Source organism: Scomber japonicus, chromosome 6, assembly GCF_027409825.1.
Source record: "Scomber japonicus isolate fScoJap1 chromosome 6, fScoJap1.pri, whole genome shotgun sequence".
NCBI classification, from domain to species: domain Eukaryota; kingdom Metazoa; phylum Chordata; class Actinopteri; order Scombriformes; family Scombridae; genus Scomber; species Scomber japonicus.
The window spans coordinates 12,005,124-12,027,046 of record NC_070583.1 but is presented as its reverse complement, the minus strand read 5'-3'; the positions used below and the strand labels follow the sequence as shown (position 1 = coordinate 12,027,046).

General features: G+C 38.7%; 1 protein-coding gene across 1 annotated transcript; it reads left to right on the top strand.

The window, feature by feature from the left end:
- The first annotated feature begins 294 nt into the window (after positions 1–294).
- Positions 295–21,161, top strand: LOC128360139 (NADPH--cytochrome P450 reductase-like). Its single transcript, XM_053320492.1, has 16 exons — positions 295–324; positions 2,928–3,115; positions 8,619–8,667; positions 9,503–9,631; positions 10,121–10,273; positions 11,385–11,509; positions 13,857–13,946; positions 14,661–14,759; positions 15,392–15,508; positions 15,654–15,772; positions 16,360–16,541; positions 16,694–16,843; positions 17,001–17,268; positions 18,203–18,348; positions 18,851–18,936; positions 19,242–21,161. The coding sequence occupies exons 2-16, from the start codon at positions 2,946–2,948 to the stop codon at positions 19,384–19,386; spliced, it is 2,028 nt and encodes a 675-aa protein (XP_053176467.1). The 5' UTR covers positions 295–324; positions 2,928–2,945; the 3' UTR covers positions 19,387–21,161.
- Positions 21,162–21,923: the final 762 nt, after the last annotated feature.

Sequence of the window (21,923 nt, the reverse complement as noted above, 5' to 3'; positions counted from 1 at the left end):
ACCTTCAACATATTGAGCGAGCGAGTTACATGACATGCTGGATTTAGACTATTCCAAGTGAAGACACGTGTTTGCGGAAATTAAAGTCAAATGTGCTAATTGTCAAAAACAATCGAAGCTGAATTACCTCTTTAAAACACACATGTATGCAATGGTAAAAAAGAGGGGATAACAGCTAAAGATAATGTATTTAGCCTTGAATTTTAAGAAGAACAAAAGTCCCCTCCCCCGCCGCCAGGACCGAGTTGGTATAACCACACATGGCGTAAAGTTTCCTTCCGCATTGTGAGCAGTGTGAAGCTGACACAGAGAGGAGAGGCGAAGGTAAGCTGTCGATTAACCTCACTTTGATTGTTTTTACATCGAGTTTAAGTCCGTGGCAGTCCACAGGAGTTACACACCAGCGATAAAAACATTCGCATGGTGGACTAAAACCTTCAGACACAGAGGAAATGTTCAGCTTTAGTGCAACATTAGCTTAACAGTGGTGCCTACTCCGGTGTTAAGTTACGTAAACTGAGGCTAACTTATATGTACTGTTACTTTCCTCTGCGTGTGTGTCTCAAAACACCTAATTTTTGACTTATCCTGTTTAACATAACATCTTTTTTGTCACTAAACTAGCCAGTTTTCTCCCACAATGTCATGCTTTTAACCAATAGTGCTGTGATCCAGGGAATAGTCGGGCCCTAAATTCATCCCCGCTGGCTGTCTTGGTCGTTTTTATTCATTTTGTGCGTGCTTTTATTTTCTCATTAGCAGTGACTAAACTCCGCATGTTCAAGTTCAGAATCGCCACTGTTGGCAACTCAGCGCCGCCACATTTACTATTACACAATTATTTGTTTTAAAGCAGGAGAGTTGAGTTGTGAGGATGAACTCCAGTGAACTCCTTCCATGTCTTTATTGACCATTAGTGACCCTTTTAAAGCTGTATTCTGTCATTTGACTTAATTGGCAACTAACCAAAGTCTCTTAAGTCACTCTGTCCAGGGAGTAGATTAGGCATTGATTAATGAGTTCACATGATAAAAGTAGATGCAACACTGCAGTCACTCAGTCCTGACATACTGTTAAATAATCGAGGATTGAAAACACAGTGCAGCTACTTCTATTGTGATACCCTAAAGGGAAAAGTGGGTAGGAGGCCAGATATTCAAGTTAAACAAGATCGTTAAAACCATGTGTATGAGAGCTACTTGTCAAAATGTAAATACTGAATTAATGAGTAGCTATTGAAATCGTTACTGAACGTTTCCAGTGTTGCCTCTTACTTTAGTTTGTCCATGTTTGGACCTGTAACTGCTGATATCTGTATCTGCTGACTTTGGTTTTGTTTTCAGAGCTAATTAATCCTGCTGGGAGATCACTAAGCAAAGTAATTGGTGTTGAGATTTCCTAACAACAGGCAGGAGACACTGTATATGTGTTACAGTCTCTTCTGGTCTTAGCTGGTTGCTTGAATCTTTGGAATATCCGTCTTAACATGAGCTGGCAGTTTATTTGATAAGCCGGCCTAAAACTAATATATCCGTATCCGATTTGACAAAAATATCAGTATAACCCAGTAACATGCATAAAGTTGAATCAGCACTTCTCTAACACAGCTTCAATAAAACCCTTATGTCATAGCTGTTATGACGGCATGTTTTATTGTAGTGCATTAGTTTCAGGAAGGTGTGTTTAATGAACTGATAGCTAAGCATATTTGCTTTCAGCTTTTAAGCCTCCAAAGTTTTCCTTGTAGGCCCTAATGTTGCTCCCAAATCTCCACCAACCTCACTGTCGATATTTTAAAAGGGTATTGTTTTTTTGTTGTTTTAATATCAATAGTGAATTACCATCTATACCTCTGTGACAGTGAGTGAGCAGTCTTGTAGTACGTATGTGCACATATCTGATAAAGATAACGTCAGTCATACTGTTCTGTAGCTGTTGGCTAGTCAGCTTATAGAATTAGAAAATTTGATCTCCATGTTTTCACTCCTCAAACCAAAGTGAAACATGAGAGCTCAGAATGGGAAGTCCTCTCATGCTCAGTGTGAAAAGAGCTGCTGATGCATTGCAAGAGATATTTCATGTATTGTAAGCAGCAGGTTTCAAGTGTGTATTATGTCAAACCAATTGTCCAATAATGCTGACAAACAAAAGCAGTCATTGTAAGGTATAGCATGTCAAATATGGCTCACATCTGTTAGTAATAATATTGCTCTGTGCAATAGTTTAACCAGTTTTATTCCAGCTTGGTTGAATTGGGATTTTCTAGCTGAGACTGCAGGAGTGAAACAGATTTTAAAATACCGGTTTTAAATTACAGCTTACTGTCTGTTCAGTTTGTACTAAACACATTCATCACTAGTTGTGTAAAACAGACAAAAGCAATAAAGGCACATATGCTCTAAACTGTAGGGCTGCAACTAATGATTATCCTTGAAATAAATCTGGTAGCTAGTTTTTTAATCTTTATGTCTGTAGAATAGTAGAGCTGCAGATTAATTTCTTTATTAATTGTTTTGTCTGTAAAATGTCTGTAAAGTTTGAAAAATGTCTGTTTATAATTTGTTGTCTTTAAAATGATATGTTTTTTTTCCCAAACAAAAAATCCCCACAAAAATACTGTATGACATGTATGACAAAGAAACTGATATGAAAGCTGTAACCAACACATTTGCTTAATTGTGTTTTTAAAATAGGATAAATCAAAATAGTGGCCGTTTAATTTTCTGTTAATCAGCTAATCAACTGATCAGTAGTTCAAAAACCCTAAGGTTTTATTATACAATGATATGAGGTGTTGCAAATATCTGTCATGATTACTTGATACTATGAGTGGAGAAAATAATGGATCATCAATTAATACTTTAGATAAAGCCTTTGCTTTTTTGCTTAGGAAGCTGTTCTAACAGTATTATTCTTTCCTGATGTAGAGTGTCAACGTAACAAACATGGACGCTGAGACCACCACCCACACCGAGACCATGGTGGATGAAGAGGAGCCTCTTTTCAGTAACCTGGACCTCTTCCTCTTCTCCCTAATTGTTGGCCTCGTCATCTATTGGTTCATGTCCCGCAAGAAGCCCGAGCCCATCCCCGAATTCAAGAAGCTCGATACGCCGTGAGTACCCATTAGAGTTTTAACTTGAATATTTGACAGATTTTAGCTTCCATAAATAGTAAGTAAATAAATAAATAAACACTGACGAACATGTTTTACAAAAAAGGTACATTAAAGAAAAAAAAGGTTCTTTCCACCCACAAGTTAAAATATTGCATGTTAAACACTTGTTTTGACTTCAGTTGCAGGAGCTGTTGTAACCGTAAAATGCAAATTTTTATACTGCGCTTATGTGAAACAGGATGTTCATCCTCCTCTACATTACATTATCCTCAAGTACTGAGCATCATCACAGCCTCTTGTAAAGTGCTAGCTCTGGTCAGCCATATAAACATTAAATAGTACATATGTAGATAGATGCATACTGTGTTCAAAGTTTGCCTTCAGGAATCACAGCTCTTAAGACTTAAGTCTATAGGCAGGGGTAGCCTTGCTCTAAACCACTTCCATGGCCTGCTTTTTGCTTCTGTATCACTTCCTATTTAATCAGTATCAGTTTGTAATGTAATCTATCAAAGAGACTCCATATTTACTTTGGTACAAACAAAATTAGTGACCTTAAAATCATAAAATGATGACTCAGTTTAGCTGTTGTCCCAAAATGATTGATATGAGTCATGTATGTGACTCATTATACTTACATTAGTGCTACTCAACAAAGCTTTTTATCACCTCCACCGGGCAAACGTGACTTGAGCTCATTTGCTGGGCCAAACTTTTGAGTAAGTTCTTATCAGAGTTAAACCACAGGTGATGTAGTACATATAGCTCAGTAATCTAACTGCATCTACATATCTGCAGCTAAAAAGAAAACAAAAAATCTCCAAATCTATCAAATTCTCTGTACAAGTTGTTAATGTAAAGGCCTTGAAGCAAGTGTGTGAGAGTGCACGGCTTAACGTTCTTGTAAATGTTCCACCAGGAGCGACCTTTGTTTTCTCCCTCCTCCTGCTCTCTCCTCTCTTTGAGCAACTTATCTGATCTCTCTCTCTCTCTCTCTCTCTCTCTCTCTCTCTCTCTCTCTCTCTCTCTCTCTGTCTCTCTGTCTCTCTGTGCCTGACTGCCTCTTTCTCTCTCTCTCGTGTGAGTGCCTGCAAGCTTCTCCCTCTCCTCATCACTTATCAGTGGAGTGATGGAGGCTTGGCTTGTTTTCCGCGGACCTTCCTTCCACTGGCTACATTTTTAGTCCCTCCCCAACCACAACACAAACTCTTTGGTCGCTGGAGTAAAGCCAGTAGCCGCAGCCACACTCGCTGTGTGGTGGAGGTCTTGCACGGTTGTGTGAATGGAGATAGTGTTGAGCTAGGAAGATCCTGGCCATTTGTGTGAAAACAGGAGGTCTGCTGGAAGGGGGAGGAGGAGGCGGGGGGGGGGACCCTCAGGGAACATGTTTTGCTTTGGGAAGAGTGTGTATCTGTGGAGGGCGGGAATACAGGAAGAGAACAGAGCGACACAAGCGCCAAGCTGGTCTCCCCTCCCCTTAAAGGGAGCAGTGATTACCTAACTGTTATGAAGGGGGCGTAGTCTTCCATGTCTTTCCTGTGCTTTTGTTTTTGGCCCTGAACCCGTTTTGAAAGTTCCCTGGAGAGCGAGCGAGGAGGGCGAGCCAAGCTTCTTTTGTGAGTCCTCTCCAAAGGTGGAAAGTTGAGGCAAAAGACAAGAAACCCTTTCTTTGCCCTGAGTTACTTTTTTTTCATTCTTCTTTCCCTGCTCCACTGTTTTTCTTTTAAATGTGTGTGTGTGTGTGTGTGTGTGTGTGTGCGGGCTGCGCTGCCATTGGAGTAGGGCCATGTCACAAATGGAATCCTTTTATGATAAATGAGGTTGCCATAGCAATGACATTCCCCTCTCTCCTCCAGTGAGATGGGGGCGGGGGACACTTCAGTAAAAAAAAAAACTACCATTCACAGCCCCCCAGCCCCCCACCCCCCCACCCCAACCCCAACCCTTCAATGGTCCACTGAGGAGTTGCTCTGATAACTGGCCAAATTCTCAGAGTGGATCTTGTAGACTTTTTCGTTCCTAACACCTTTCAGACCGGAGAGGAAAAGGGGAGGGGGTGAGGAGAAGGAGGGGAGGGAAGGGGGGCATTTTCAGACCCAGAGTGTTTCAGTGTGTGTTTGTGTGAGTCAAAAGTGTGGGTCTGTAGCTCGACTACATTTTATGGGAAAGTCAGTTTCCCACCATTGTGTCCTCAGCGGTTGCCAGACACTGACAGGGCTTGTAGGCTGCTGTGTGTGTGTGTGTGTGTGTGTGTGTGTGTGTATATGTGTGTGTGTGTGTGTGTGTGTGTCAGAGAGAGAGGGAGAGAGAGGGAGAGAGAGGAACAGACGCTGCTGGTTTCAGAGAGCAGCACAGGAAGAGGCAGAGTTCAGATTGTGCTGGAGCCTCTGAGGTGAAGGCAGGCAGCTCTTAAAAACCTGCGAGTTCCTTTCTGGACTGGTTTTATTTTTCCATCCTGTGGTCGTGGAGTGTTGACGTCCCGCTTTTGATATTGAGCGTGGCGGTTCCCGGCGTGGCCTAGCCAGTGGTGCTAGTGGCAGCGGTGAGCTACAGGGCTGCATGCCATGGGCTGCGTCTTCTCCCTGCCAGAGGACAGGAGAGATGCTGCTGAGAGGTCAGTGAAGTGTTTGTTTTACTGCTCCTCGTAAGGAACAGTCAGCAATATATTTCAGTGATGCTTGCTTGACATCATCATAAGCATTTCTCACTAGACACTGTTTAATCCTGAAACTTAGTCTGATAGCTCACCCCAGATTTAGGAGTCTAAGTGATTTGTAAGTGTGTTGTAAGTCGTTTGTTTCTATCAACATCTGGCAAAGCAGTGGTTTCAGAGGCCACCCAGTGTTCCCATTATGTTAACAAATGGTGATCAAATCTGCTCGACTACAAACGAAATTTAATTATTGCGCTGTCTTTTTTTTTTTTTTCTTCTCTACAAGCTCCTAAAACACTGAGTCAGTCACCATGTTTCCTGCTTTGTCAGTGAACATGGCATAATACTTCATTTCCACTTCACTGGGATCTTTAAATGGAAAACACATCTCTTAATTGTAACATCAGAAGATCACGTGCATGTGTGCAAATGAGTCTGTGTCACAGAACAAGACCACACCGACTCTGTGTGCTTGTTTGAAAAGGTTTAGTTCCTGGATGGATGGATGAATGAATGGAAAGTTATTTTAGACTGTATATACAGATGATGAACTCTAAACTGTAATTGTTCAAATCCATGCATGGTTTTGTTTTCAAGTGGGCCTGAAGACGTTGCAGAAAGGAAAAGATGTTTAAGCTTACAAGCCAATTTTACTGATCTGGATAAGAACAAAGTGCAACATCTGCAGAACATGGATTTCAGTCAGTGGGTTTGTGTTAGCAGTATAAGTCCTTTGAAACAACTTTTTAGAGCTGCGTGCTGCAACTAAAATATGATATTAAAATCTAATGTCAAAAGAACGTATTCCTGTTTTAGGAAATGTCTGAAGTAGCTATGTAATTAAAGAAAGATCTTTTGAGAGTGTGAAAGAGCTTTTGTCTTTAGTTTGATGAGGGCGAACACAAACCTACGAGCGGCACACTTCTACTGTAATGTTGGTCATTTTTGGACATTAACTAGTTGATCCACAAAACTAGTGATGTGTTGTCAGCTATGATTTGGTCCCTTTTAGTTTTTTATTGTACTAAAATTAAAATAAATAAAACTAAATAAGCCAACTAGTATGCTTAGAAATTGTGTTTGGGCAGTTATTAATAAAATTACACTAGATTGAAAACCAAAATCAAGTGTATTTAGATATTAGCACATTGCTGTTAATTTAGAGCAAGAAATTTGGGGAAATGTATCAAAAGTTCTATTTATTCATTAATTTTGCACTTGCTTAAGATACCTGTATTTTTTTGTAACTGCGCTCTAATTTTCTATAATGATGAACAGAGAAAACCTACCGGTCGAGCGGCTGCGGGGCCGGTGAGGCTGCCTGAGCTGATAACCGTTAAGACAGATCCTGTTAAATCTGTCAGGAATGCTCGAGCTAGGGGGCAAAGGCTCGCTTTTAAATTTCCATCAGGAATTCACTTTGGAGTACAATCCATATTAACCACGGGGGACAGTTTTTATGGTGTGTTCGGCATCAGGCCCACATGCCTGCACTCTGCCCACTGCTGTTCTCTTGATGGGCTCCTTAGGTAATAAATGTTTGGAATGAAATGTGTGTTTAAGACAATATAGAGTTAGAGACCACTGATGTATAATGGGTTTGTACTTCATGTAGACAGCTGCTGTGGTTTAGACAAAAAGAGAACAGTCTTGTGTGTCTGGGGGGAAAAAAAATAATCTTGCATATATTTTCTGCTCAGTCATTTGTAGCCTATTATTTCTTTTTCAGTTCAGACAGATTTGCAGCTGACCGCCCAGGCCTTTGATGCTGAATGGAGCGGCATTGCCTTTTTTACTTGTTGCGATAATAGATTTTGCATCTTGTGCCCCCTTTTTACTGAAGCTTTTTGCTCATGTTGTTTTGATCTGTCCTGGGCTGTTAATTACTTCCAGGGTAAATATGAATCAAGCTTTTTAAATTACCATGAGGTGGAGAATGTAGTGATTCTACCTCATTACTCCCTTTTACGAAATGTTTCATAATCTCTGCTTCTGCACAGTACGTGATTACATGCTTCTGCATTTTAGTATGACTAATACTTGCAGGTTGCGGAGTCACTGTTCTGCTACTTCCTGTTACATGAGAATAACTCTGAACAGTGACTAGACAAATAGTCACCCGAGGGATGGTGGACAAGGCAAGTTTATGTATATAGCACATTTCAACAGTAAGGCTTCAAAGTGCTTTACAGAAAACATAAAAGGCATCAAGACAGAAGTTAAAAGCAACACAAGCCAATATTAACTCATTTAATCATCCTTTAAATACAATACAAAAAGTGTTAAATTGGACTTTTTTTTATGCTGATTTTAAATCTGTGTCTGGCTGAAATCAATAAAACAATATAAGAGTATTTTTCAGATATTGTCTATCATAATAAGGCAAATAATAATAAAATCAAAATTGATGTTTAATGTAATGAACGAGGTAGAGCTGGGACAAGGCTAACACTGGCCGCAGCAGGAAAACAGGCCCATCCAATTTCCAATTGAGTGACATACACACAAAGTCAGATTTTTCATCATAAAGTCAAATTCTTAAGTTGGAGGAGTTATACACATGAAGCATTATGTTGATCATTGAGATGAGAGAGAACTTCTGTCCTCATCTCTGAACCCTGCAGCTACTTAAGTAATGAATGTTATCTTTATGTCAAGGAGCCAGATGCTGCACAATCTTGTCTCTTGAGTTTTACTCTCCATTTGAATTATTATATATCTTTGAAGAAACACTCACAGCTGTTGACCAATAGTTGGTTTTTAATCGCAGGATTGTCATCTCTGTGTTTGAATTATTTTGATTCCAAATCTGATTTATTTTGTGTTTTGTTTTGTTTTTCCCCCCAGAGCACCCACAACAAGAGAGACAAGTTTCATCGAGAAAATGAAGAAAACGGTGAGTGACGTTGCTTTCAACAAGCGGTCTCCACCCCCCCCACCCCCACCCCCCTCCCGGCATTTAATTTCATCACTTTCAGTCGTGTTGTCTGACGCTGTCCAGGAGCACTTTTGTTGCTGTTGTTCCAAAACATTACTCGCTGTTAGGAAATCATTTTTGAAGAAGAGTGTGAACTGTTTGGACTTGCAGATATACAGTTTAATGTGGAGTTTTCCTGGTTATTGGCTCAGAGAATCAGGAATATAGTGTATAAAACAGTCTCCCTGCTAATGAGACTACATGCAGTTCTAGTTTTAGAGCGACTGAAGGCTGTTTTGACTTTGATGGTCCTCTGTTTCGAGCCAGCCCTGGGAAAAGACTCTGGTTTTGAATCATGTGGTTTTGCAGCAAATAGTTCAGATACCATGATGGTGGCAGAAAAGAACTTTGGCCCCCAACGCTATTTAATTTGGTCACTGTTTTTCTTTGTTATGAATGATCATGGCAACACTGCAGGCAAATTTTTCACAGTTCCCACAAATGTGTGTACAGAAGGAGCTGTTATATGTAAAGATAAGATATGAATTGTGTGTTTGTTGTCATGTGTCTTTGCTTTGATATGAAGTGACTTCTTTTATCCCCGTTACATGCACAAGTGCTCTATCTGCAAATACAGCAGTTCAGGAAAAATGTACTCTGAAAATGTTTGAAATAAATTGCAAAAGATTAACTGCATCTGTTTTGAGTTATAATACAGCCCCCAGACATGAGAGACTGGTTAGCTGTAATTATAATTGTGGAAGGAAGTTTTTACATTCACAGTGTAAATGCTTTGCTGTTAATTTATTACCAGGGCAAGAGCATCATTGTTTTCTACGGCTCCCAGACGGGCACGGGGGAGGAATTTGCCAACAGGCTGTCCAAAGACGCTCAGCGCTACGGCATGAAAGGAATGTCTGCAGATCCAGAGGAATATGACATGGTAATTTGCATCAGTGGAACAATATACAAATTACAGAAATACGATTTTAACAGAGGTGCTTTTCATTCTTTTAGATGGTACTCAATGTAATTACTAAAGAGTGATTTGCAAAGTTGTCATGAAAACATAAAGTATCACAGGAGTGGTTAATGGCAATGGTTTTGAATAGTTCAATATTCAGATTCTCCTGCTTTGCTCAGACATGAGATTATAATCAGTACAATTATAATAAGCAATGCATATCCAGTGGCAGATTGCAAATAGGTCAGATAGCAGTTTATAATAGCTGTCAGTGTTATATGATTCTTGTGCTAAAATTAAATTAAATCCAGGTAAGTGAGTCCATAAAGACCCAAGGACTTGCTCAGATCAGATTGTGCATGCTATTTCAGTCACAATAATAGTACACAATGTTCTGTTGTGATTTCTGGCGTTTCCGATAACGTGTTGAGTGCTCACTGTCTGTGATGTTGGTGTCCCATTCTGTAGGGTGAACTGGCCCGTCTGTCAGAGATCGATAACTCCCTCGCCATATTTTGCATGGCCACCTATGGTGAAGGAGACCCCACAGATAACGCCCAGGACTTCTATGACTGGCTGCAGGAAAATGATGACGAAGACCTCTCTGGACTCAACTACACGGTGAGTCTTCATTCTCTGCAAGTCCATACATAAAATATGAATATGCCACAGGTGTCCCTAACAACATTGAGTGTCCCAGTACACTGTGACAGAGAGAGAGCATGCACAATACTGATGCAGCTAAGTGGAATCCAGCCATGATTCATTTTGTCATTTACATCTGTGCTTTACTTACTGACATGTCAAAATGTCATCTGTGAGAAATGCCTGTTGTGTCAGTGACAGCAGTGTACACACATGCAGTGTTAGATGGTTCATTTGGTCTCTCATGAAATAATCTCAACATAAAGCACAATGGGAACAACTAAATGCACATTATTCATGATGTCAGTGAACATATAATTGTGTGATTGAGCTTTAAAGCATGTAAGCTCTTGTTATTTTTTGAAAAGTTATAATGATTTAAGCTCATCTAAATCCAAAACAGAGTTGTGAATATATGTATGTGCCTACATTTTTTAAATATGCACATTGATTATACAGCCTCTGTTATACTGCCTGCCTACACTCTTATGCCACACTGCTGGAAAGGTCATTAAGCTCTTAAAGAATGCAAATGATTTCCCTTTGACATTTTTTCGAGGTAAAGTTACATGGAAATTTTAATAGCGAGCTTGGTCTTGGGGGATATACAGACTGGTTTTGCATTTCTCCTGTAATGAAGGAGGGGATATAAGTCTTATCCATTTAAATTTACATTTTGTTCACTACTGCTGGTCCCCAACTTTATTTATGAGTCACGCTATGTCAATTAGCATGTCTGTCTTATTGAGATTCAGCATTTTGCTAGCATGAACCGGCATTGTGTGCATCCTGAAAGAGCGGGCTTTGTGTGTTGTCATGCTTGGTCTGTCTCTGCGTGCATGTTTGTGTCTTTGTCATTGTTGGGTTACAGCGCTCCTGGCCTAATTTGAGTGAAGAACTGAACTGTGGGAAATCTCTTTAAATTCTTGGGCACAGTCCTTTGCTTTGCTCTGTATTTTATCCATTGCCTATCTTTTAATAACTCAAATTTGTTATGTTTTCTCATTTCCAGTTAGCTAAAACATGACAAAACAAGCAGTAAGACTATTTTCTGATGAGTCTTCATTTTGCCCTTGTCTGTCTACAGGTATTTGCTTTGGGAAACAAGACATATGAACACTACAATGCAATGGGAAAATACGTCGACAAGAGACTGGAAGAACTTGGGGCCAAGCGCATCTATGACCTCGGTTTGGGAGACGATGATGGCAAGTAAGTGACCTTTTACTCCTTTGAGCCAAATAAGAAATAATCACTTTCCATTTTTACTGAAATTTACACAAGAAATGTATGAATCTAATGAGCTGTGAAATTAAATGAACACATTCATGCCCTAGAGAGAGAGAGAGAGAGAGTGAGATTGTCGGATTGGAGAGCACAGATGGCACAAAACAAAGTTACATATCCATAAAGACATTTTCTTTTCTTTTTTTTAAGATTCATTTGAGGCCTTTTTGCTGTTATTTAGGTAGTATCTGGCAGAGATGCCGACAAGAAACGGAGAGAGAGGGGGGGTGGGGTGACCTGCAGCATAGGTACCTGGCCAGATTCGAACCAGGGACGCTGTGATAATGTGGCATGCACTCTAATAAAGAGATTTTAACGGACAAATTAAACATTTATAACAAAGCAATTCATACTGCCAGGCAATTTAATTTTTCCAGTCTGATCAACCAACAAACCTAGAATACTTTTTAGTACCATTGATCACCTCATGAATCCCTCTACAAACCACTGCACTAGTCTTTTAGCTTTTAGTTGTGATGAGTTTGCAGATTACTTCAAGGAGAAAACAGCCAACATCAGGTCTAATATTAGTCGTTTTTATAATGCCACAACAACTGAGGAAACATTTTGTGAAGTCCAGGTGAACAGTTTTAGCCTGGTTGATGCTGAAATGCTCAGGGAAGTGGTAGCAACACTGAAGTCATCTACATGCACCCTTGATCCTATCCTAACCTCCTTTTTTAAAAATGTTTTTAATTTAGTGTCTGAGGAAGCACTTTATTTTTAATTACTATGCAGCACGGTGTATCTCCCACTGCTTTTTTAAACTGTACTTGTTAAACCTCTTTTAAAAAGAAATCCACAGATACGCAGATGACACACAACTTTATGTAGCCATGTCTCCTGATGACACAGGACCAATTGACTTTCTTTTTAATTGTATTTTAGATATTAATGCCTGGATGGCACAACTTTTTATAGCTCAACCAGGATAAAAGTTTTTAGTAATTGGTTCTAAAGCTCAGAGAAAGAAACTGGTTGCAAGATTAAGACATACCCCAAGCCAACAAACCAGAAACCTTGGTGTGGTGTTCGACTCTGACCTTAACTTCAAGGCTCATGTGGTCTATGATTTTTATCACGTCAAAAATATTGCAAAAGTGCGACCATTTCTCTCTCTCTTAGTGACACAGAGAGACTGATTCACGCTTTTATCACAAGCGGCTGGACTACTATAATGCTCTTCTTTCTGGTTTACCCAAAACTCTCATAAATTAGTTTCAGCTGATTCAGAAATCTGTAGCCTGAGTGCTGACCAGGACCAGAAGGAGAGAACACCCATTTTAAAGTCTTTACATTGGTTACCTGTTTGCTTTCGTATTGATTTTAAAATAATTGTACTTGTTTTTAAAGCACTTCATGGTTCAGCACCAGCATATTTATCACAATTGCTGACATGTGTATGAAGTGTATGAAGTGTATGAACCAGTACGACTCCTCAGGTCCTCAGGGAGCAATCTTTTAGCTGTTCTAAAAGTTAAAACTAAAACCTATGGAGAGTCAGCATTTGTTTTTTACGGTACAAGCCATTGGAACAGACCTGAGGACCTGAGAACAGCTGGAAGTATGGATAGTATGAGAAGTATGGATAGTTTTAAAAGGAAACTCAAAACCCACCTGTTCAGCCTGGCTTTTGATTAAAAATGTAATAGTTTATAGCATTTGATTTTATTCTATTGTGCTTGTTTTTGATTTATTTACTTTTTGTCTACTTCATATAACACTATCTTATTATCATTCTATAGTTTTCTATTTTACTTTCTTTCAAATTTTTAATAAACCTTTTCTCTTATTCTCTCTTATTTTACTTATTTATTTAATTATTTTTATCGATTTAATTATTTATTTCCATGTATTTTATAAATATTATATTTAAAGCATTTTTATCATTTTTATTTTCCCTTGTGTGCTTTGGTCTCCAGTTGTCTTTAAATTGTTCTTTGATTTATTCCTTTTTAAAATTACTATTAATTATTTTTCTCTTTAAAAACTTTTTTTTTGTTCTGTCTTATTATCAGCATGTCAATCAAATAACTGTAAAACACTTTGAATTACACTAGTCTGTATGAAAGGTGCTATATAAATACATTAATATATTTGATTGATGCCCCTCAGAGGATTAACCGTTGACAGCTTTAAGACTGTATGAATGAAATGAAAGTTAGCCTCATTGTTTTCCTGTGGTTGTAATTGTTAATAAGAAGTCTGAATTGACCTCTGTTAAATGAGTCGATCCACTACCTCACCTGATTCTCCTGGTTTTGTCTTTCAGTCTGGAAGAGGACTTTGTTTCATGGAGAGAGCAGTTCTGGCCGGCTGTGTGCGAGCACTTTGGAGTGGAAGCCTTGGGAGATGACTCAAGGTTTATTTAAGATCTTTTCTTCTGTTTTTTATCATCTAGATTTTTACTCTTCAATTATAGTTAGTCTAATCAGTCTTAAATTGTCATATTTGACCCTAAATCCTTTTTACGAGCTCTCTTATTTGAAAAATGTCCTTGTGTGAGGATCCTTGAAAGGCACTTTAAATAGATGATGAGAGGGGAATGCATACTGATGTGTAATGAAGCAAGGGTCAAATAATATGCAGTCTGATCACCGTCAAATAAAAGGCTGTTTCCATTAATGCCAACTCAGGGATATTTTGAGATTTATGACTTTTACCTTAGTAGTATTTCCTGCAGCGTTTATGGGGGTATGAACTCCTACTTCAAGTCAAGGTTCAACTTGAAAATCATCACAGACAGAGGTTACAGCAGGATACTTTCACCTGACAGTGACTTGTATAAAAGTAATTTGTACATCTGCTGAACTGTCACATGGATGCGTTTTTAAATGCAGCACAATCCAAACTATTAAATAAGTTTATCTTGACTAAGACTTATGACGTTGTTTAACATTATATCTGAATCAAGGAAAATTCCCCCTATCTGTAATCATTTGTAAGTGTTTTTTTTGTTTTGTTTTTTATCCAGTCTTTCTTTAAAAATCAAAAACAAGAATGAAGCCTCTCTAACATCTATTTTAGGTCTCCACAGTGTATGAAGAGGTTAACGTTAAGCTTTTTCCTCACACAGCATACGGCAGTATGAGCTGAAGGAGCACACAGACATCAACATGAACAAAGTGTACACAGGCGAGATTGGCCGTCTGAAGAGCTTTGAGGTCCAAAAGCCGTAAGTACTGAACTGGAGACATAATTTACTACCAGAACTCATTCATCACTGAAATGCTGTCTGCTAAGTCATTGCTCACATTTCACCTACATTTATAACCAGCTGCAAAGTTTACCAAAGGTCACTTTATAAAAATGAAGCTTTCTGCCCCCTACTGGATATGGGAAACACATTTTCACAGCTGTTTTTTGACCAAACTTTAAAGGCATACTTTGTAGGATTTTGTCAGTTTATATTTGTAAATACAATTGAAAGTTGGCCCCTCTTCCATAGCTCAATGACACTAGAGTGAGCTAAGAGCCATGGTGGGCAAACAAGCTACATGGTGAATGAAGAGAGTGCAATGGTAAGAACAAAGCTGTAAATCAGATAAATGAAATTAGATTTTCTGATTGATTTATGGCATTTACCTTTGCACAACCCTTCAGGAAAGTGCCATTGGTGGAGGGATGTTTGTATGGGGTTGGGGGGTGGAGTGGAGTATACCTTAAAGAGATAGCATAGTATGCCTTTTAACAAGTCCTGATTTATTTAGGAATAGATCTTAGTCCTTCTTTATTCAAGTTGGATTTTTAAGTGTTTTTGTGATTATGTACTCATCTAATTTTAAAGTGATGTTCTTTTATTCACAGGCCCTTTGATTCGAAAAACCCCTTCCTGGCTCCAGTCACTGTCAACCGCAAACTCAATAAAGCTGGTGATAGGCATCTTATGCATCTCGAACTAGACATATCAGGCTCCAAGATCAGGTGAGAATGATCACATTAATGCAGTTCATTGATGCTTTAATGTTGGTGTGGTTTTAAATTTTTCTAACACTAGCTGGGAAAACCCCTTTTTAAAACTGAATGAATACAGGTCAAAGTCTGAATGTGTCACACCGTGTGATTTCAGGTATGAGTCAGGAGACCATGTCGCTGTTTTCCCAACAAATGACTCTACGTTGGTGAACAAGTTGGGGCAGATCCTTGGAGTGGACCTTGATGTTGTTATCTCTCTCAACAACCTTGATGGTATGGCATTGAAAACCCCAAAGCACCTTGACTCTACTTGTCCGTCCCTGACACGTCTCACGGAATCCACCCATGATATCTACACTTGCAGTATCAGATCACGTATTGCACAGGAAATGCATGTTGTTAAGTTAATGCAATTAAGTGTTATTGCTGTAATATAGGGTGCTGACTTTTGTTAAGAATGAAATTCAAATTAATTGATCACAGAGGTCATGAGGTGGACTTTGTAACACAACTAATACATCAACATTACTGAGAATTAAATAATGGTGGATAAATACAGTCACTTTTTAATCTCCTGTACGGAGGTGTATTTTATGACATGCAGTGTATTCATACAAACAGATTTATACTTATGCGGTGTACAACATGTTGAAAAGCTGTCTACAAGTAGCAAAAGGTGTTCTACACACAGAGGTGTTCTGCAGTTTTTGTGTCATCAGAGCAGAAATTTGGTTGGTGGTAGTATATTAATATTTGAATGACTGAGAATTTATTCATTTTTTTTATTTTTTAACATTTATAACATGCAACAGGTGTTGAGCTGATAGATACTCAAAAAATCTGTTACTTGTGTTTTTCAGAGGAGTCCAACAAGAAACACCCTTTCCCCTGCCCCACCACCTACCGCACAGCCCTGACTCACTACCTGGACATCACACATCCTCCCCGCACCAATGTCCTCTACGAGCTGGCACAGTACGCGTCTGACCCCAAGGACCAGGAGAATATGCGCAAGATGGCCTCCTCTTCCCCCGAGGGCAAGGTCAGTGACGGGTTGTGAAGGGTCACTGGTGGTGTTAAGACAGATGATTTGAAGTGAAAATTAACAACAAGTTAACAGCTGTAGTTATGTCACCCATATCTGAATAGATTAGTTAAATGGGCTTTCGTCTTTTTGTCGACGTCTCTCTACAGGCACTGTACCAGAATTGGGTGTTGGATGTCAGTAGAAACATCCTCGCTATTCTGGAGGATATGCCTTCCTTGAGGCCACCCATTGACCACCTATGTGAGCTGCTGCCTCGTCTCCAGGCTCGCTATTACTCTATCGCCTCCTCCTCTAAGGTAATTGTTTATATTACCAAAGAAGGACAGGAATTTTATAATTTTTGCAAATATTTTTGGGCTGTGTTGATATTGGTTTGGCAGGAAAGACATACAAAAATCTGTTCTTAGAGTTAAAGGAGAGTAACTTTTAGGAATTGTCTTCCTGGTTTTGTAGGTTCACACTAACAGCATCCACATCTGTGCCGTGGTGGTGGAGTATCAGACCAAGACTGGCCGCATCAACAGGGGAGTGGCCACCAACTGGCTAAAGAACAAAGTGGTCACTGACAACGGCCACAAGTCCACTGTTCCTATGTACATCCGCAAGTCTCAGTTCCGCCTGCCCTTCAAAGCCACAATCCCAGTGATCATGGTTGGCCCTGGGACAGGAATCGCTCCCTTCATGGGCTTCATCCAGGAGAGGGGCTGGCTCAAACAGCAAGGTACTTAAAGGGCCATAGTGTGTTTCTGACCTTTTTACTTTTTGGTGTAGTGCAATATACACAAGTGGCCGCAAAAATGGAGAAAGCTCAACTTTTAACCGAGTGCTCTTTCAGCTGCTGGATACACACAGTAATCAGTGCTATAATCAGTTTTCAGTTATAAAGATCCAAACCCTCTGTAAGCGTCTGCCGCGTCTGTTTTGAACCGCACCTTAATGCCTCAACCCTGACCTGGTTGTGATTTTGAATAGTCAAATGTGGACCGAGAGACCAAAGCGAGAGACAGCGCTGCGGTGATTGAGCGAGCAGTTGCGAGAACAAAGGCAGTTAATGAGAGAAATAAAACATTATTTTCTGATAATTTCATGGCGGTTGCATTCTAAAGAGCAAATAAATAACCATCAAACATTCAGAAGATGATTGATGTAGAAATAAACAGTTAGTTCTATTGTCCTCCTGTGAATTTCTCCTTTTCATTCCTTACATCCAACTAATGCAGCAGTTAACAGAAGAAACAGGACAAATCTGTATTAATTCTATTGTTTTGGCATTTCAATTATGATGGCTGCAGTTTGCATCATTGGAGCATCAAACAATGCACATAAAATGAGGCACGTCAGTTATTGCTTTCAGTGTTTTTGGGCCTTCAGCATTTTCTGCTAATAGCAAGTATGTAGGTTAATAATTGACATGTCAGAGAAACTTGGCATACACATGTACATTCATCTACACAGTTAAAACCTATATTTATTTGATTTGTTTGGTAGTGCATAAATGATAGTCAGCTGTTACTCTTGATAAAAATGTCTGTACTATATTTTATATTTTGTTACTTGATTGATTACATTTTCAAAACTGGAAAAGCTTAAACACAGTCATCAGCAGCAAGTACAGAAAGTAATCCATTTGTTTGGTCACTGGTGTTCCTGTACAGGAAAGGAGGTTGGAGAGACGGTGATGTTTTTCGGCTGCAGACATAAGACTGAGGATTATATCTACCAGGAGGAGCTGGAGGAGGCGGAGAAGAATGAAGTTCTAACAAAGCTTTTCGTTGCCTTCTCAAGAGATCAGGAGCAAAAGGTAGGCTTGTCTTCCTCGCTGCTCTAAGTGTCTCTCACCATCAAAGTCATATCTGATGGGATAAGAACATATGATCACTTGGGGTACAAACATTTTTGCTGGATTCTTATCACCAGAATTTTATAGGAGATTGAGAATCTCAATTGTTTTAGGTGCTGGCTGGTTAATCAGACAGTATATGAGGACAAAAAATGCCCTGGTCAGTTTTGATATCAGGGCTTAAACTTCCCAGGCATATGTCAAGCATAGAGCAGATTTAAATTTTATTTTAATACATTGTACACATTTCCTGCTGAATTTATTTTCAGGCTTTACGCTATTTAAAGAATTAGACTTATTGTGTACTTTTGATATACAGCACATAGAGTTTATGGAAAGACAGTGCATATCATATCTATGTTGGCATGTGTATGGAACTTTTCACCATTCACATTGCTATAAACATGTGTACAAAATCGCTACGACGACAACAATGTTTTCTCTTTTGTTCTCCCAAATAAAGGTGTACGTGCAACACATCCTGAAGGAAAATAAGGAGTACCTCTGGAAGCTGATTCACTCAGAAAACGCTCATATCTACATCTGCGGGTAATTAATACATCTGATTCATTCATTCATTCTGTGAAGTAATGCTTATTTAGTTTTATGGTTTATACAATAATATTTGTGCCGCTGTCTGAAATAATTTGATGAAAAATGGCCAGTATGTCAATGGAAAATCTCATCAGTGTGTTAGTGCCTCCTAGTGGGGTAATTGGTGATTTCAGTGATGGCTTATATACTGGTATTATTCAAGAATCAAATGCAAAGACCGTTGTTGCTGGATGATTTTAATTATTTCTAATTAAAAAGCAGAGTAAAGTCTAAACGGATCTGTTTCCTACCTTTTTTAGGGATGCGAAAAACATGGCGAAGGATGTGCAGACGACCTTCCATGAGATTGCAGAAGAACTGGGAGGCATGACGCGCACCCAGGCCACAGATTACATCAAGAAACTGATGACCAAGGGACGCTACTCACAAGATGTCTGGAGTTAAAGAGCCTCGAACCCAGATTCACTTGCTCTACTCAAGCGGTTGTTTTTAATTATTTTTTTTAGTTTTACTGTATGTCTTCTTTTATCAGGACTGAATATAAAAAACATTAAAACACTTCATACTCACCCTGGTTCATGAAGAAGATCATGAGGCGGACCCTACCTCAGCAGGTTTTGTTTATAAACCCTTTTAGCAACTTCAATCTGTATTTCCTACTCATGTATACTACATCATGTATCAGGACCACCAGCCTGTATATGCCCAGTCATCTTCACCTGAGCCGTGGTCCAAGTCCAAAAGTACACTTACCCAGTCTGGATCAAAGGGCCTGCAAAGAGTCTATGGTGTAAATGAATGAATCTGTGTTTTTACTGCAAATCTGGTTGCTCTGGTATTATATTTTGCCAATTAGATGAAGAAACCCGCTGGCTCAAAATTCCTTAATGAATCATGTAGGTTTACGATCAGTAAGAAGCACAAGAGTTGTCATCTCAGATTCAGTTTTGATCAGACACATTTTTACTTAATCAACATTTGTGCTGAGTCAAACCATTCTGTCATCTGATCAGATTTTCTTTCATCAAAACTGATGAAACTCCAAACTGATGATCCATCAGTTTTGTGATGATTGATCCCAACCTGTGGTTGTACATATTATAATTCACTGTGAACACGAAGCTGAACAATAAAAGCTCATTCAATTTGCCATCCCAAGACATTTGTAGCTTTAAACCCTTTGGTTTAACTGATTGTAGACTTAACCCCAGAGCAGATAAGACTGCATTATATTGTATGTCTCAGTGAATACACTGAGCATTGTGCTTCCCTGTTGCTCCCCCAGTTTTCAGTATAACACTCAGAGAAGCTTTAGGCATGAAAGGGTGCTTCCATTAAACAAGTTTCTCTGTCGATCCAGTAGTACCTTTCAATGTACTTCATATACATGAGTTGTTTCAGAAATGTATGAAACTTGTGAGGAAACTGGTGTAGCAAACTGGCATCATAGGTACATTATATGTTTACCTTTGTATTTTGACAAGGGATTTGCCTTTTATGCATGAGTTGCTGTTCGTTTTAAATCGGTAACAGTAACCTTTTGAGAGGTGTGGTGCAAAGGGGGAAAATCATTTATTGAAAAAACGCAAGATTATTTGTATTTCATTTCCGAGCAGCCTGCTTTTAAACATAATCAAAATGAATCTAGAGGTACCCTGTTATTTTTGTGAAATGTTTGAACATTAAACTTGCATCCAGATCTGGCCTTCCAAATGGCATTTTTGAATTTTATTTTATATGCATTTGACAGCAGAGGAATATTAAATGAGTTTGTCATGTGACATTAACACTCAAGATGTATGACAGCAATCGCTGTTTGGCAATTTTATATGTGTATATATATATTTTTAAATTGTCCAGTCACATATGCATCACTACATGTAGAAGATGACCAGACATATCCAAACATTGTTGTGTGTCTCTTAACTCTGTCAGTGCTCATCTCAGTGCTTTTTGTTTTGTTAATATGAGGAGCTTGAAGAGTGCAGCCTGTGCCTTTTTAACACTGCCTTATGTGTTAGGGTAACACTTGATACTTTTCTTGTCTTTTAACAGTTTTTTTTTTCTTTCCCTGCTGAAAGTTTCATAGAAAGTCTAACTAATCTGAGACACTTTATCCAGCGTTGTCACTTTTTCTCATTCCAGTTTATGATGTGATTATTTGATTGTATCACGGCATGCATTTTTTTTCAATGAATAAATTTGGAATAATTTCTCAAGTTGATGTCTGTCTTTTGATAAAATGGGATTACATTTTGTGAGAATTGTTGAGATGCAGTTGCTTTTAGTTGAGAACATGAATTAATACAACTGAAGGGTAAAACATTGAAAGTAAGTGGTGCATGCATTCAGAAGATTATAGGAAGTTATTGTACATAAAAATGTTTTTATTAAGTCTTAACATTTTGAAGAAAATGTTAAGACTTAAGTGTTAAGACTTAATCTAGTGGTTATGAAATTATCAATCAGCTTTATTGGCCAAGTACATTTAGACATACAAGGAATTTAACTCTGGTTTCTCTGTGGTAACATAGCAAATAGTAAATGTTACAGCTGTTAAAAGCTCAATAAAACAGTTACAAACAACAAACAACTGTTTAACAACAAAAAATGACTGCATGAATAATAAAATTTCAAAATTTCCACAAAACTGCCATGTCTCAGTCATGTATTTTACCAGTCAAACTGACATGATATTTTATTCAATGCACTAATTAGCACTAGCACTTGTTGAATGTATTTGGAGGCGCAACTACCCCGCATCATTATTGAAACAGTATTGACTTTCAGTTCAATGACATTTTCACATTGTCTAACGAACCCAAGACTCCTGTGGAGAAGGAACCAGGTAAAAACATTTTTTTATTTATTTATCTATTTTCACTTTTGTCTTCATAAATTCCAAATGATTGTAAATGCATTATGAAGGGATCTTCTAATGGTCAGTATGAACAGGAGAAATAATTATGGCAATAAAACAT